Source organism: Bidens hawaiensis, unplaced genomic scaffold, assembly GCF_021521415.1.
Source record: "Bidens hawaiensis isolate Kalapana, Puna unplaced genomic scaffold, B.hawaiensis_p1.1 tig00008459_1, whole genome shotgun sequence".
NCBI lineage: Eukaryota > Viridiplantae > Streptophyta > Magnoliopsida > Asterales > Asteraceae > Bidens > Bidens hawaiensis.
The window spans coordinates 113761-129607 of NW_027491600.1; the positions used below are offsets into that span (position 1 = coordinate 113761).

At 34.7% G+C, this 15847-nt stretch overlaps 1 protein-coding gene and 1 pseudogene across 2 annotated transcripts; one reads left to right on the top strand and one right to left on the bottom strand.

The window, feature by feature from the left end:
• Nucleotides 1–8982: 8982 nt before the first annotated feature.
• Nucleotides 8983–9912, bottom strand: LOC143529047 (uncharacterized). The gene has a single exon (XM_077024931.1). It carries the CDS (start codon nucleotides 9910–9912, stop codon nucleotides 8983–8985), a length of 930 nt encoding a protein of 309 aa, XP_076881046.1.
• Nucleotides 9913–10663: 751 nt separating this feature from the next.
• LOC143529056 (cysteine-rich receptor-like protein kinase 44) lies at nucleotides 10664–14931 on the top strand (annotated as a pseudogene). The gene is made up of 7 exons (XR_013134587.1): nucleotides 10664–11348; nucleotides 13115–13237; nucleotides 13484–13611; nucleotides 13698–13908; nucleotides 14024–14261; nucleotides 14358–14508; nucleotides 14586–14931. The product of XR_013134587.1 is annotated as a cysteine-rich receptor-like protein kinase 44 (transcript).
• Nucleotides 14932–15847: the final 916 nt, after the last annotated feature.

Genomic DNA, 15847 nt, shown 5'->3' on the forward strand with positions numbered 1-15847 from the left:
GAGCTTAACACAGGCGCAGTGCAACGATTGTTTGGAATACGCAATGAATCAATCATCATCGTGTTGTGACAGGAGTGCTGGTGTAATTGTTCTTATGGCACGTTGTAATATTAGGTATGAGATTTATGAATTTACTACCAACCCTGCAAGTCTCCTGTGGCCACCATCACCAGCTCCATCACCGGTTCCTCAGCCGACTCCTAGTGGCGGAAACAGAAAAACTTTTTTTGGGAGTTTTATCGTCGGTTGTTTAATGTTATATATTACATTTTTCCATTTCGAATAAGGTCGGGTCAGGTTGCATGAGAAAATTTACAGGGGTTGGTGTCAAAATTTATAACGGTTGACAGTGGTGCAATCATAAATTTAAGACCCAAGGGTCAAAATAAAATATAGAAAGTTTATGTCGTATATTATCATGTTACAATTACTTTTATTAACCAATTGATGTAGTATATATATTATATATACAAAAATGATCAAAGAACTTTACTTTTTCGAATTAAAACTACTAAATAGATTTTTTTTTAATATATGTTTCTTGAATTATAATCAATTCAGTGGACAAATTAAAGTAAATAAAAACAAAATTTTCACTTTAAAAACCAACCATGAATATTATCGCGTCTCTTTCAAATTTTCTAGTTCATTCGTAAAAGTCAGAAACTTTGTATACTGAAGTGTGCATGTTTTATTACTAACTAATTAACAGAGTGGGTGTATGTTTTATTATTAACTAGATAATTTATAACCCACGGTTTACATCCGGTTTGTGTTAATCAGTTCATGGAATACAAACATGTAAACAATTGAACACAAATGAAAAAAAATTAGGGTCAAAAAGTGTGACTTGCAATATCAAATTATGAAACTCGTTATATATTTTATGGTAAAAATGAATAACTAAAGCGGACGAGGAAACCGGACACAAAACGAGAGTTTCGGGACGCGCGTTTAGCTTCAACGGGATTAGGCTTCTAGAATGTTTGTGTTTGGCTATATATATGACTTTATTTGTCATTTGTACGTGTGTTTTGTAAGATGTAAATCACCACTAAATGGGAGATCACCTTTGGTGGGTCGGTTCTTTGTTTATGTTATCAATCTTTTAACCGACAATGAGATCGTTCCTTATTTTATCTTTATATTACTTATGTTCGGATCGTTTGATTTACCGCACCTGTCTCGACACGTTTATCAAGAGCAAAACCGTTTAGTGGTCGTTTTGGGACCTACAGTATCAAATTTGACCGTAAATTTGACCTTGGACGTTTAGTGGTAATAATTCCCTTTCCTTCCAACAAATTGGTCACAAGTTCAAGTCTTAATAGCCCATTTTTGTGAAGCCCATTTTTGTGTTTTTTTATTTTTAATTCCAAATACTAGGGTTTTAAAGAGAATTTAAAATTTATGATTTAGTTTTGTTAAAACTTGAATTTTAGGGTTAATTATCCAATATTGTATTTTATTATGTTTCTCGTCCGCCATGACCTGAACAACAACTGACCCGAAAGTTAACATTTGGTTATGAAAATCTTGAACACCGAAAAATGGACACATCAATTGTAGAAAAATTTTGGGTCCGTCACTAACCGATGATGTGGTAGGAGACGGTGGCGAAAAATGGTATCAACAAAGAAAGTGGGGAAAAAAAGTGGACGAAAAGGAATAACTCTTATAGCACAAAGTGCTACAAAAGCCCAAAACAAATGAACATTGACAATGCAATCAGAGACCATATTTTACATCCATACCTAAATTTTAAAGGATATCATCAAAAAATTGTATTTTATTTTCTTCATTAGAAACCACATTTTTTTTCTCATCTCCCAAATTACATCAAACCTTCAAATTTTGGTTTTCACTATTCAACGTATATAATTGTTTATTAATTTTTTTTAAATAGTCGTGAGTGGAAGAAAAAAATATATAAAAGTAGAATAAATAAATAATATTTAATTAAAAGCGGATATATATATATATATATATATATATATATATATATATATAGGGAATGAGATGTGAATTTAATTTAAAAAATGTTTATAATTTATTAATAAATGTGTGTTTAATTAAATTATAAATATTATGATAGGAAATTAATGCTACTGTGATGTTATAATATAACGGGTAATTTAAGGGGGTATATTCTTTATTATTAGTATATTATCGTTCGATTGTTACATTGTTGAGTGATAAAAGATTACAGAAATTAAGAAGAAAACCATGAAACCTAATTATAAAGTAGTACAATATTACAAGTACATAATAAGATATAAACATGAAACCTAATTAGGGTTAGGCCCTTGATTAATTTAAGAAATTAAGAAGAAAACCAAACTGAACCCGCTAGAATAACCACCCTATCTTTCGCCTCCACTCTAAACCGGCCAAACCCTAGACCGGGTAAAGCCTACATATCCCAACAATGTTTGCAATCAAAGGTATATGTAAAATTGTATTTGATAAGCCTAAATGAAACAATACGTAGCATGATATATAGGCTATAGAAAACGATATATAGGCTATAGAAAACTAAGAAACTTAATTTAGCAAAATTAATATACCCTCAACTAATATTATCTCTAACATGATATAATAGGAAAACCCTATTTAGCAATTAAATTCACCAAAGATAACCACAGGGCCGGCCCGTATGTATACCCAACTAAAGCTAGGGCTTTAGGCCTACAAATTTTTGAGGCTCCAATTTAAAAAAATATAAAGGTTAAATATAAAGGTTTTAAGTTTATTTATTTTGTATATGAAGCTTCTCCGATGTAGGGGTTAGTTTCCTTACTTTTGTTATGGGTAACCAAGGATCAAATCCCTTCTTTATATTTAAAATTTTCTTAATTTTATCAATTAACTCAACTTTTCATAATTCAAAACTGGGGCAACTTCATAGAATAGTAATCAAGTTTTAAAAGTGTTTCAATTAAATCACTCAACTTTAAAAAATGTTCCAATTAAGTCAATCAATTTTCATATTTTATTAAATTAAATTTTTTAACATGTTTTTGTAGCGTTTTTCTTTTTTGTTTCACATAGGAAATATTTTTATCTTTTTTTATGTTGACGTTGAGTGACGACGTGAATTTTATTTTATAAATTTTAAAATAATTAACTTTTTAAATTTTTTTTAAATATAACTACATATATTACAAATTCCGACCCCCACATCTTATCCTTCATTTCTTTCTTGACGCATAAAAAAATCAGTGAGACTCGATTTGAAGATTCAGTGACCCAATTTGAGAAAAATATGCATGAGTGACCTAATTGGTACACTTTTGAAAGTTGGTTACTATTCTATTTCAAAACTCTTACAATTATTTTTCTAAATAAAAGGGTTTTTTCAATAATATTAACTAATGCTTCAAATACTTTTCATTTTTCTTCAACTAATGTTATTGTCTTATTGAACCCTTTATTTTCAAGTTTAGAAGATTAAAATTCAACATTATATTAGTTATGACGTTCATTCTTTTTCAAAATGACGATGAAATATGAACATTATAATTGTAAATGTTCATGTTGAAAATGTTCAATGCATGTGGTCATGTTTTCCACAAAATTTATTCAATATATTTCAATCAAGTTACTTTAATATTGTGTTTCGACACCTTTATATTTTTTTGTTTTCTTTAAAGAGACAAACCTAAAATTGAGATGCACTAGTCTATGTTATAAAAATAGAGTGCATAAAAATAGAGGGCATAGAAAGAAATGGAACTATTTTGGTTTTATATTGTTCATCTAATGGATATAATACAAAAATGAAACGGACGAACCCACTTTGTGATATTTTAATAAGGTCTCAACTTTTTCTATTCGCTTTAGGCCACCAAAATGATTGGGCCACCGCTGGATAACCATTGATGTAATCTATACTATTTAATAAATAAAGCTTTCTAATGCCACATGTCATCACTATGTTTGATGCTTACAAAATTTTTCCTCCTCTCTTTCATATTAATTACATTTCTCTTTTTAATATTTCTTTTTCATTTTTTAATAATTCCATCCTAATTTAAAAGAATTAATACCATCATAAATATGTTAATTTGTTTAATATAAAATATATTGCATTAGTTATTAATACTAGATTTTTATAAGTAGCTAATACGAAACGGGTGAGTTTCTTTAACCTGTTAAAGTATCAAACATTGTTCATGTTAAAACAATTCAAGATTAAAATGAGTTTTGGTTCACGAGTTGGTTTAAAAAAGTAGTCATTCATAACTAAGTTTTGATATAGAAAATAACAAATAAATAATTTATGATTTATGAATTTACTAACAACTTTTTATTTCCAAATTGCATAATGTGTAATTATTTTATCGTATATCTTTACATATGTGATACATTTCTTTTGTATTTCACATTATGTTATTATTTAGAAAAATTACTTATTCTAACCCGTGCGTTACACGGGTAAGTAACCTAGTTATTATTATACAGTGATGTTGCTTAAAAGTACTTACTAAGAGCGAAAACATTTAAAAAAAATATTGTATTAAGAAAACAATTGGCGGTCCTGGTTCATCATGAAAGTCTCAACTAACTAGAAGAAGCATGCATTTGTAGAAGTGGTTCCACACTTCCACTGACAGGAAGAACCATAATAAAAGTCGTTCCACTAATTTAGCAATTAAATTCAACATAGATGACTATTGTCGCCATCAAGATAGAATTGAAGCATGAATTTAACCAACCATTGAATATCCTTCATCAAAGCCACCACAAGATAAGTTTCCACATTTCACATTCATGCATGACCTTTAATCAAATTGAATTATGGATGGAATTTTCCTCATCCATTAATACTTCCCTATGCATTTCAATCGTTGTTGATTACAAAATAAATGTGACGACTCAATGCTGTCATCAATACGTTGAAAATGGTTACAATATGCACCCTGTGTCCCTGCATACCAGTATTCTTGCTTTCACCTTCTTCTTTATCGAGTTTATGTGATGACTGTGTTTGTCATATCACGTAACGTACGTTTGTTGGAATTAACTGTTTTAGAAGGAAAAAAATGTTATTGAATAATTCATGTGTGTGTGTGTTTGGAGCTCGTTTGTTGGTATTGGTTGTAATGAAACAAAGATCGATTTCCCACACGTGATAGTATAAGATCCTTAATAAGAACTGTTGTTACAAAACCTACGTATTTCGTGCTCATGGGTTGTTACCACTGATAGTATAGCTTTGTTGTTAACATGACTTTACAGGTTAAAGGCATACAACTAATGGGTCAGCTAGTGTGGAAACGGTAGATATATATTTCCTTATTACCTATGGTTAGTAGTTAATGCTAAAGGTTGATTGAATAAATATAAATATATGTACACGTTTCTATAAAATCTGCAAATGTAATGCAGTATAAGTATTTTGTTTCATATGATATGAAAATGTATGGAATATAATAATATTTGAATTTTATTATATCACCTCTAGCAAGGTTACTACCTAAAACAACTCACTAGGATATTAAGGTCCACCATACAGATATTACTAAAAAACTAATTGACTTGTTATTGATGGTATAAGACTCGGATAATAAAGAACAAATGAGGCCAAAAACACTTTTTGTTTTATTGATAGTGGTGAATTGCATACATTAAACAAAGACTCACAACTATCTTAAATAGGAAAAATTACTAACGTAAATAAGCTAACAAATAGGACCTGCCAACTGACATCTAGACTTATTCATCCAAAAGATAAGGACTACTTATTCAAATAATAAATTCAAATACTGGAAACATTCAAACTACTTTATCCAGACTTCACGTGCACTTGACCAACCCAGCATGCTTCTCACGTGACCAACTTAACTTGCATGGGAGAGTTTGGATCACTTTCATCACCTGCCCTTGATTCAAACTCCTGGACCCCTATTAGATGTCTCAAACTCACAAACTTTTCTTTAGGTAAAGCCTTTGTTAAGAGATCAGCCAACTGCTCATGAGTATGATAATACTCAAGGTTCACTTGCTCCTGAACAACCATCTCCCTTATGAAATGATGCTTCAACTCAATATGTTTAGTCCTGCTGTGCATGATAGGGTTTTTTGAAAGATTAATAGCTGACTTACTATCACAGAAGATTGTTGTAGCATGATGTTGTTTCAAGTTCAGATCTTATAAAAGTCTTCTTAACCAAATGGCTTGGCAGGTTGCTCCTGTTGCAAATATGTACTCTGCCTCGGTACTAGACAATGCCACGGTACTTTGTTTTTTAGAACTCCAGGTTATAGCACCATTATCCAGAGTGAACAGGTTTGCAGAAACACTCTTCCGGTCATCTATACCCTGCCCAATCGCTATCCGAGTACCCGACTAGCTTACTTTCAACATCTCTTTTATACCATATACCCAGCTAAGTATCTTGATACTTTTCTTGCTGCACCAAGATGGTTTTTTGATGGAGCCTGCATAAAACGAGATAGGACCCCAACTGAATAGGCCAAATCTGGCCTGGTGTGAGTGAGATAAATCAACCCACCAACAAGACTACGTTAATCAGTTTCATTCACCTTTAGCTCACCATCATCCATTATAAACTTTTCATACGGGCTCATGGGAACAACTTCAGTGTTACACCCTTTCATGCCAAATTTGTTCAGCAAATTGAGGGCATACTTTTCTTGATTAATGAATACACCTTGAGTGGTTTGCTTGATTTGAAGGCCTAAGAAATACTGCAGAAGGCCCAAATCCGTCATCTCAAATACTTCTTTCATCCCATGCTTAAAATCTGTAATCATATGATCACAAGAGCTTACACAGATAATGTCATCTATGTATAAACAAACATAGATTACATTATTAGTGACAGTTTTAACATACAAAGTAGGCTCATTAGGACTTCTTTCAAACCCATATTCTGTAAAATAACCATCAATTTTACCATACCAGGCACGAGGGGCCTGTTTTAGACCATAGAGGGCCTTCTTTAGCTTGTAAACTTTATCTTCTGACCCTTTAATCTCACACCCTTCTGGCTGCTCTACATAGATATCCTCAGTTAAGTCTCCATTTAGGAAGGCAGACTTAACATCAAGTTGGTGTATAGGCCACCCTCTTTGTGTTGCAACTGCAAGAACCGCTCTAATTGTTTCAAACCTGGCCACTGGTGCAAATGTCTCTTCAAAGTCTATCCCCTTTTGCTGAGAATACCCTTTGGCCACTAATCTGGCTTTGTGTTTGAGCACCTTCCCATCTAGACCCAGTTTAGTCTTAAAAAGCCATTTAAGACCAACAACATTTTTACCATGTGGAAGTGTCACCAACTCCCATGTTTTGTTTCTTTCTATAGCTGCTAGTTAACATGCCATAGCCTCTTTCCATTCCCTCTTTTGAGCAGCTTCACCAAAGTGAGTAGGATCTGCAATACTTAAAGCAAAGTGAAGATTATGATAATCATAAGTCCAACTCTTCATTTCTTGAGTATTAGCATACAGATCATTAATACTTCGGTCTTTCAAAGGCATGGAGGAAGAGCTCGAGCTTGATGCTTGATCTGAGACACTTACCGAACCAGATGACATATTAGGAATAGGTGATTTTGGTTCATCATTAAGACTTGGTGATGCATCAAGAATAGGGTAAGAGACATCAGAAGATGATGTTAAGGGTACCTCACTTTGACTAACTGGAAATGGGTCCACATAAAGCCTATCATAGGCTTCTTGATCATTCTTGTAACTTCCATGCCAGTCCCATGTGGCATCTTCAATAATAGTTACATCTCTTCGGGATCTTGTTTCAAACTTTCTTGTATCCGGATTAAACAGCCTATAGTCACTGCCTTGAGCCGAATAGCCATTGAAAACCATCTTTTGGGATCTGTTGTCAAGTTTTCTTCTTCCTTGAGCATATACATGCCTATACCCAATGCAACCAAATACTTTCAAATGAGAGACATCTGGTTTTACACCGGTCCACACATGAATTGGAGTTTTGTCTTCAACTGCAGTTGTAGGGGACCTGTTCAAAATATAGACTGAGGTAGCCACCGCCTCAGCCCATAGGTAGTTTGGCAAATGTTTCTGTTTTAACATACTCCTCGTCATCCCCATAACTGTTCTGTTTTTCCGCTCCACAACACCATTGAGTTGGGGTGTATGAGGAGTGGTCAACTCTCTTCTAATCCCGGATTCTTCACAAAAACTGTTGAATTCGTTTGAACAGAATTCCCCTCCTCTGTCCGTACGGAGGACCTTAATCACATGTTCACTTTGTTTTCCAACTAATGCTTTAAACACTTTAAATCTTGCAAATGCATCAGACTTGTTTGCAAGAAAATATACCCAACACATGCGTGATAGATCATCAATAAAAAGAAGATAGTAAAGGCTGTGACCAAGACTTGGTACCTGCATTGGGCCACAAAGATCTGCATGGACGAGTTCAAGCTTCTTTGTAGCTTTCCATGAATGTGAAGAGAAGGACTGCCTTGTTTGTTTGCCAAGTATGCAGCCTTCACATGTTCCCGAGCCTTTTATTGAGGGTAAGCCCCTCACCATGCGATGCACATAGAGAGATTGAAGACTAGTAACGTTCAGGTGAGCATATCTTAGATGCCACAAGTGTGAGCTTGTAGTGGCGGTAGAGGAGCAAGCCTCTGCCTTTGTAGCATCAAGGAGAAACATGTTATTGGCTGACACTATAATCTTCATGAGATCTACTCCGTTGTTCCTGATGATACATTTTCCATCTTCAAATAGAAGAGAATAACCTTTTTTTCATGAGTTGACCAACACTAAAAAGGTTATACTCCAAAGAAGGAACATAATAAACATCACTGAGCAGCTTATGCGTGCTAGAACCAGTGTTGATTCGAACCGTCCCCATTCCTTCAACATTCAATTTCTTTTTATTTCCCAACTGGACTTCCAACTTGAACTTTTCATTGAGGCCAGTAAAACTTTCTTTAGAACCGGTCATGTGATTGGAACATCCCGAATCTATAAACCATAAATTGTTTGTTTTACTTCATGTGTGAATGCCATAAACAAGTGTTGCTCTCCACTTCCTCCTTCTTTATCTGCCACTTTTATAGCTACATTTACATGCACATCTTCATTGTACCAGCATTCTTTTGCTACATGCCAATACTTCTTGCAGACATAACATTGAGGAACCTTACTTCTGTCAAGTCCTCGTCCACAACCACGGCCCCTATACATGCCACGTCCTCTTCCTCTTGGACTACTTGAAAATGTTGGCCGATTGCTTTCTTGAATCACCTGTAGAGCGTGTTCTTCATTCTTTTCCACCTTTTCATTGAGTCTACTGTTTAGTCTTTCTTCTTGGGATTGAAGGGAGCCCATTAGCTTTACTGGTGAGAGACAAGACAGATCAAAAGAGACTTCAATAGATGGAACAATGAAGTCAAATCTGGGTGTCAAACTTTGAAGGATCTTTTCAAAAATTACTTGATCTGCCACTTCTTCACCATAAGATCTCTTTTGTCTCACAATAGCCATCACACGAGAAAAGTAATCACCTACCAGTTCACCTTCTCGCATGGTTAAGTTTTCAAACTCACGTCTCAACCCCTGCAACTTGACAGCCTTCACTTGGTTATCACCTTGGAATTCCATTTTTAGAATTTCCCAACTCTCCTTTGCTGAATTCGCTGATGCAATCCTTGAAAATAGTTGATCATGTACAGCCTGTTGAATCAAGGCCATATCATGAGCATCTTTTTTCTTGAGATTTCTTAGCTTTCCTGCATCTTTCTCACTTTCATCGACTCCATTCTCCACAAACTCCCACAAGTCTCTAGACCTTAATATAGTTTTCAAACGAATACTCCAGTGGTCATAGCCTCCCCCCTTGAACACCGGGATCGGAGTAGGGGCAGTGGGCAAATTACTGGTTTGATCGGCCATTAGAAAGGACAAGGAAATAAGAGTTATAAAATAGAGAGTGATTGAGCACAAGGCTCTGATACCACTTATGGTATAAGACTTGGATAATAAAGAACAGATGAGGCCAAGAACACCTTTTGTTTTATTGATAGTGGTGAATTGCATACATTAAACAAAGACTCACAACCACCTTAAATAGGGAAAAGTACTAACGTAAACAAGCTAACAAATAGGACCTACCAACTGACATCTAGACTTATTCATCCAAAAGATAAGGACTACTTATTCAAATAATAAATTCAAATACTGGAAACATTTAAACTACTTTATCCAGACTTCACGCGCACTTGACCAACCCAGCATGCTTCTCACGTGACCAACTTAACTTGCATGGGAGAGTTTGGATCATTTTCATCAGTTATGACATAGTTAATTAATGTGATTATAGTCTAAAATAAATCATTAGTACATGAAAAGGCCATTTAAGGTCAATTACTAGAATATTCGCTAATATTATCATCATACAAAAATCATTAACTTTTTTTTTTTTCATAAGTAGACTGCCAACATCTTAAGTCTTTGTTTTCTTCTCTTCCCCAGTAAAGATCTTTTCCCACACAAGATATAGTCATATAGATATATATAGTTAGAACAACATGGGAATTAATACTAGCTCGTAGGAAAAATGCTTCTATTATTTTTCCTTATTTGCATATCCCTCAATAATTTCCTTATCAAAGCCCAACCAGCATACCCTTTTCATTTATGTCAAAACGGTAGTACTTATACACCCCATAGCAACTACAGTATAAATCTTGATGCGGCTTTGTCTTCACTCCCAGACACCAACTCAGGCTCCGGTTATTTTAACTCGTCCGTGGGTCAAGGCCCTGAAACAGCCAACGCGATCTGCCTTTGCCGTGGCGACGTGGAGGATAACATGTGTCTTAGTTGTTTAAGAGACTCTATTTATCGGTTAAGACAGACTTGTCCTAACCAAACAGAAGCTGTAATATATTACGAATTTTGTTTATTGAAATACTCTAATGCTACTATACTAGGAAACACCGATATGAAAAGAGATCTTCACGTATTGATGAACGATAATATCTTCGATGATACAAAGCAGTTTAACGGCTTTCTCCAACCGTTTATGAACAAGTTGAGAGGCGAAGCGGCTGCTGGGAGTTAATTTCTGAAGTTTGCTATGGAAAACGCAAGTGGGCCTGATCCTTATACACTTTACGGGCTTATGCAGGGTATTCCGATCTTAACAGAGGCGCAGTGCAACGATTTTTTGGAATACGCAATGAATCAATTATCATCGTGTTGTGACGGTAGAGCTGGTGCAATAATTCTTATGGCACGTTGTAATATTAGGTATGAGATTTATGAATATTACATAAATCCAGCAACTCTCCAATCGCCACCATCTCCACCATCATCTTCACCAGCAGGTACGTATGTTTCAGCCTGCACGTTTCTTTAAATCAAACTCATTTATTTGATTGTTTATTTTCCTTATAATTAGGGTTATTTGAATCAACCAAAATTAGAATTAAGTTTCAAAATTTATGATCAGATGGACTAACCCGAAAACATACTCGACAAGCATCCCTCCTTTTGAGCATTCCATAATGGTATTCAATTCTATATTACGTATATTGAGAATACAATATGCTTAAATACAAAGAGATATCTCCAATAATTAAGGAGATATAATCTATTCTAGATATACAATGCAAACATATATTTACAAGTTTATCTATTACCCCCTTTCAAAGGAATGGGTGGCGGTACAACGCGAAGTAACGTGCAGAAGCGCTCAATAACACTCTTGCTGAATATGTTAGCCAGTTGGAGCTTGGTTGGAACAAATTGGGTGGCGTAGACGACCACAAGATACCAACTCATGAACAAAATGATAACCGAAGTCAATATGCTACGTCCATTTATGTGCAATAGGATTCATGCTAAGAATTAAGACGTTTCAATTATCACAAAGTAACGTAGGTTAGTCTAGAGGGAGTACATGTAATTCACGGAAAAGATGTGTTAGCCAAATGATCTCAACAATGGTGTTGGCCATAGCCCAATATTCAGATTCACAACTTGGCGTGAGATAGTTGGTTACTTTTTCGCACTCCACGAGACTATATTTCCTCCCAATAAATAGAGTAGCCATAGGTGGAACGTCTCATCTCAATGCATCTAGCCCAATTTGCATCTGAATATCCCACTGATCTAGATTTCAAAGGTTTGTTAATTTTAAGACCATAAAATGGTACCTTTGACATAACAAAGGATTTGTTTGAAAAATAGAAAGAAAGTAGTCGGAGGAGCCTGAAGAAACTGGATAGCTTTGTTGATAGCATATGAGATGTCCGGTCGAGTGATTGTAAGATGCTAAGTTCACATACCAACGAACTATATAAAGTAGGATCAGGAAAAGTACGTAGTACCTTGTGAGATGAAACCCTCATTAGTAACGAGAGGTGTGGCAACGATTTTGCATCAAAAGGATCGGCATAGCCAAAAGATCACGAAAGAGACCAATATAAGTTAGACGTACCAATTCTTTAATAGAAAATTCCTTTTGTAGATGAGACATAAAGTGTTGAAGCGAAGACTCGTTACCGCTGAGAACCACATTATCTACATGCATGAAGGTCCAGATTGGGGTGTCGGCCCGGCTACATTGAAAACCAAGGTGAGTAAGGGAGTTACTTAGACCTTGAAACCAAGCTCCAAGGGCTTGTTTACGGCCATATAACGCCTTTTTAAGTCGACTGTTTGATTACAAAATAAATGTGATTCGCGGGCATTCGTGTCAACTGTCAACGAAACCCAATGGTTGTTTCATGTAAATTTCAATCGTGAATTGTTACAAGAGCAAGAAAAACTCCAATTGTTGAAGCTATATATATATATATATATATATAACAACCTAACTAAATGAAAAATAGTCCAACTGGAGAATATGAGTGAAGTCGTGTGCTACGAATGAGCTTTGTAGTGATCAGTGGTACCATCCGAGTGGTGTTTGGTGCGGCAACCCACTTAAAGCCAACAACGTTTGAGTGGTTTGGACTAGGAACAATATCCTAAATATGATTTTATTTTATTTTTCTCACATGTAATCTTATTTGAGTTCCTTAGTCTTTTAGTTCATTTTGTTTTTCCAAACAAAATTCTTTATGTACTTTCATTGCTATTTTCACAGGCAAAAAAAATAGCTCAAGTCGGATCGTAATCTATGTCATTATCCCAATTGTTAGTGCCATAGTCATTTTTTCCATCTGCATTTTCTTGGTACTCAGGAGGAGGAAAAAACTTGCCAAAAAAGGTGAGACTATGTTTTTATCGAATTATCGAGTACATTAATAAGTTTTGTTTTGTGTGTGAGTTTTTTTTCCTCGTATTTTCTTCTGTAACAAAATAGCAAGTTGGTTAAAATCAAGCCTACCTACTCTAGATGTTGATCAAAGCCTCTTCAAATTTTGTATTTTTCAATCAATGCATCTTATATTGCAAAGGAATATTTCCATGTTTTGCATATATCCACCTTCTAATGTTCATTTATTTCTTTCAGATGACAATTCTATGGGCATAAACACCATTGAATCATTGCAATACGACTTTGAATTCGTAAAAGCAGCTACTGATGACTTTTCGGAGAGCAATAAGCTTGGAGAAGGTGGATTTGGGCCGGTGTACAAGGTAGTAAAGAAAATAAATTTGTGTTTTTAGACCAATTTTACATGCGCATTAAAGACCTTAAATATACTTGAAACTTGGAACACTAGGGTAATCTTCAAAATGGACAACAAGTAGCAGTGAAGAGGCTTTCAAAGGATTCTGGACAAGGTGAAATCGAATTCAAAAATGAGGTCATGCTTGTAGCAAAGCTACAACATCGTAATTTGGTTAGGTTCCTTGGTTTTAGCCTAGAAGGAATTGAAAGACTTCTCATATACGAGTTCATGCCGAATGCAAGCCTTGATCATTTTGTATTTGGTAAAGTCTTTTCATAAAATCCATATGTAACACTGTCACACATGTTTACTATCACTTTGTATTTACTACTTATAGAAAAAAAGGGATTATAAACATTTTGTCATGTTTATCGTAGACTCGACTAAGGGTGAATCGCTCAGTTGGGATAGACGTAGCAATATTATAAGAGGGATTGCTCGTGGCCTTTTATACCTTCATGAAGACTCACGTTTGAGGATAATCCACCGTGATTTGAAAGCTAGTAATGTTTTACTAGATGAAGAAATGAACCCAAAAATTGCAGATTTTGGAATGGCAAGGTTATTCAACCTCCAAGAAACTCATGGTTGCACAAACCGGATTGTTGGAACTTAGTAAGTTCATTGCCTTTGTGTAATACGCTTTGTATCTTGAACAAAGCTTTTCAAACCTTCTTTATTTTCTAACTCTTTCTTAATACCACTCTATAGTGGTTATATGCCTCCAGAATATATTATGCATGGCAAATTTTCAGTAAAATCTGATGGTTTTAGCTTCAGAGTATTAGTACTAGAAATCATAACAGGTTAAAGGAACCAATACTTTAAGATCGAGGAGAGAACCGAATTCCTTCTTAGCTACGTAAGCACTTAGTGAATAACAATATACATGAAAGTTTCATCCTAATGCTAATTATATGAAAACTCGATATTCTATAGGCATGGAAAAGTTGGAGACATGAAAATTTGTCAGACATGATAGATACGACTTTAATGGTGGAATCTAGTTCATTACAAGAAATCATGAGAACCATCCACATTGGTTTACTTTGTGTTCAAAATGATGCGGCTGAGAGGCCAACCATGGCTTCCGTTGTTCTTATGCTTAATAGTGCATCTCTTACACTCCAATTACCATCAGAGCCAGCCTTTTTCATGCACAGTTCTTCTGCAACAACAAGTGGCTCAGAAAGCCATAATCAAAGATCTTATCACTCTTCAGGAAAAGATGCTTCAATATCTGATATTGTTGCACGATAGTCTGATCCATGTATTCAATATTTTCACGGTGAACGGTATCAAGTGTTATTCAGCATGTTGAGTTAGAATCTTAAATATGTAGTACACATACATATTCTTAGTAATACACATTATAAGTTAGTGTAAAGTAACAAGTATTAGAACGTTATATAACTGTCATAGTTTTAACTCTATCGCCAATTAGTAAATGTATAACATCAAGATTACATGTAAGTTCACATTAGTGTTCCGGATTGAAGGCAATAATGCAGTTTCAATATGACTACAATCAATAGCCCAATGAAAAGGGGCATATAAGTTATAAGCAAGCATTACTCCCTATGTTAATAACTTCACCCATTTTAAAGTTTTTGTTAGATGTAATTTCGGACTCCAAGTCACAAGTCGGTGAACTTGAGGGATCAATAATGACAAATCGGTCATAGTATGTTATATTTCTTAATTACAATATGTTTTCTAATTGTATTGTAATTATAATTATAATTGGTAATATCTTGGCTAGCAAGTTAGGTTAGTCTATATAAACCAAGTTATGGTTAGAAATTATAGGATATATGAGATGCAACCGAGTTAGGATTCATCTAGATACACGTGTGAGATGCAACCGAGTTAGAGTTCGTCTAGAGACACACATGAGTCTAACCGAGTTATGATTCATCTAGATGCAACAAAGTTATGATTCATCAAAAGTCAAACCAAGTTAGGGTTTGAGAGATTGTAATCAGTTTTTTGAGTTATATATAATGATTAATATAAACGAGAGATAGTCGTTTAGTTCATGTTTTATTATCAATAGGGACTTGAGTTTTAATGTAGCTTGGTTGAAACTACATCTCGAAAACTTGGTTGAAACATTATCTGCATCTTTTGGACGAGGCCAATAATCTACATCTCGAAAACTTGGTTGAACATTTCATCGAGAATTTGGTGTGCATATCCAA

Coding starts and splice junctions, on each gene's coding strand:
- LOC143529047 (XM_077024931.1), bottom strand. CDS start 9,912: ATGGCCGATCAAACCAGTAATTTGCCCACTGCCCCTACTCCGATCCCG.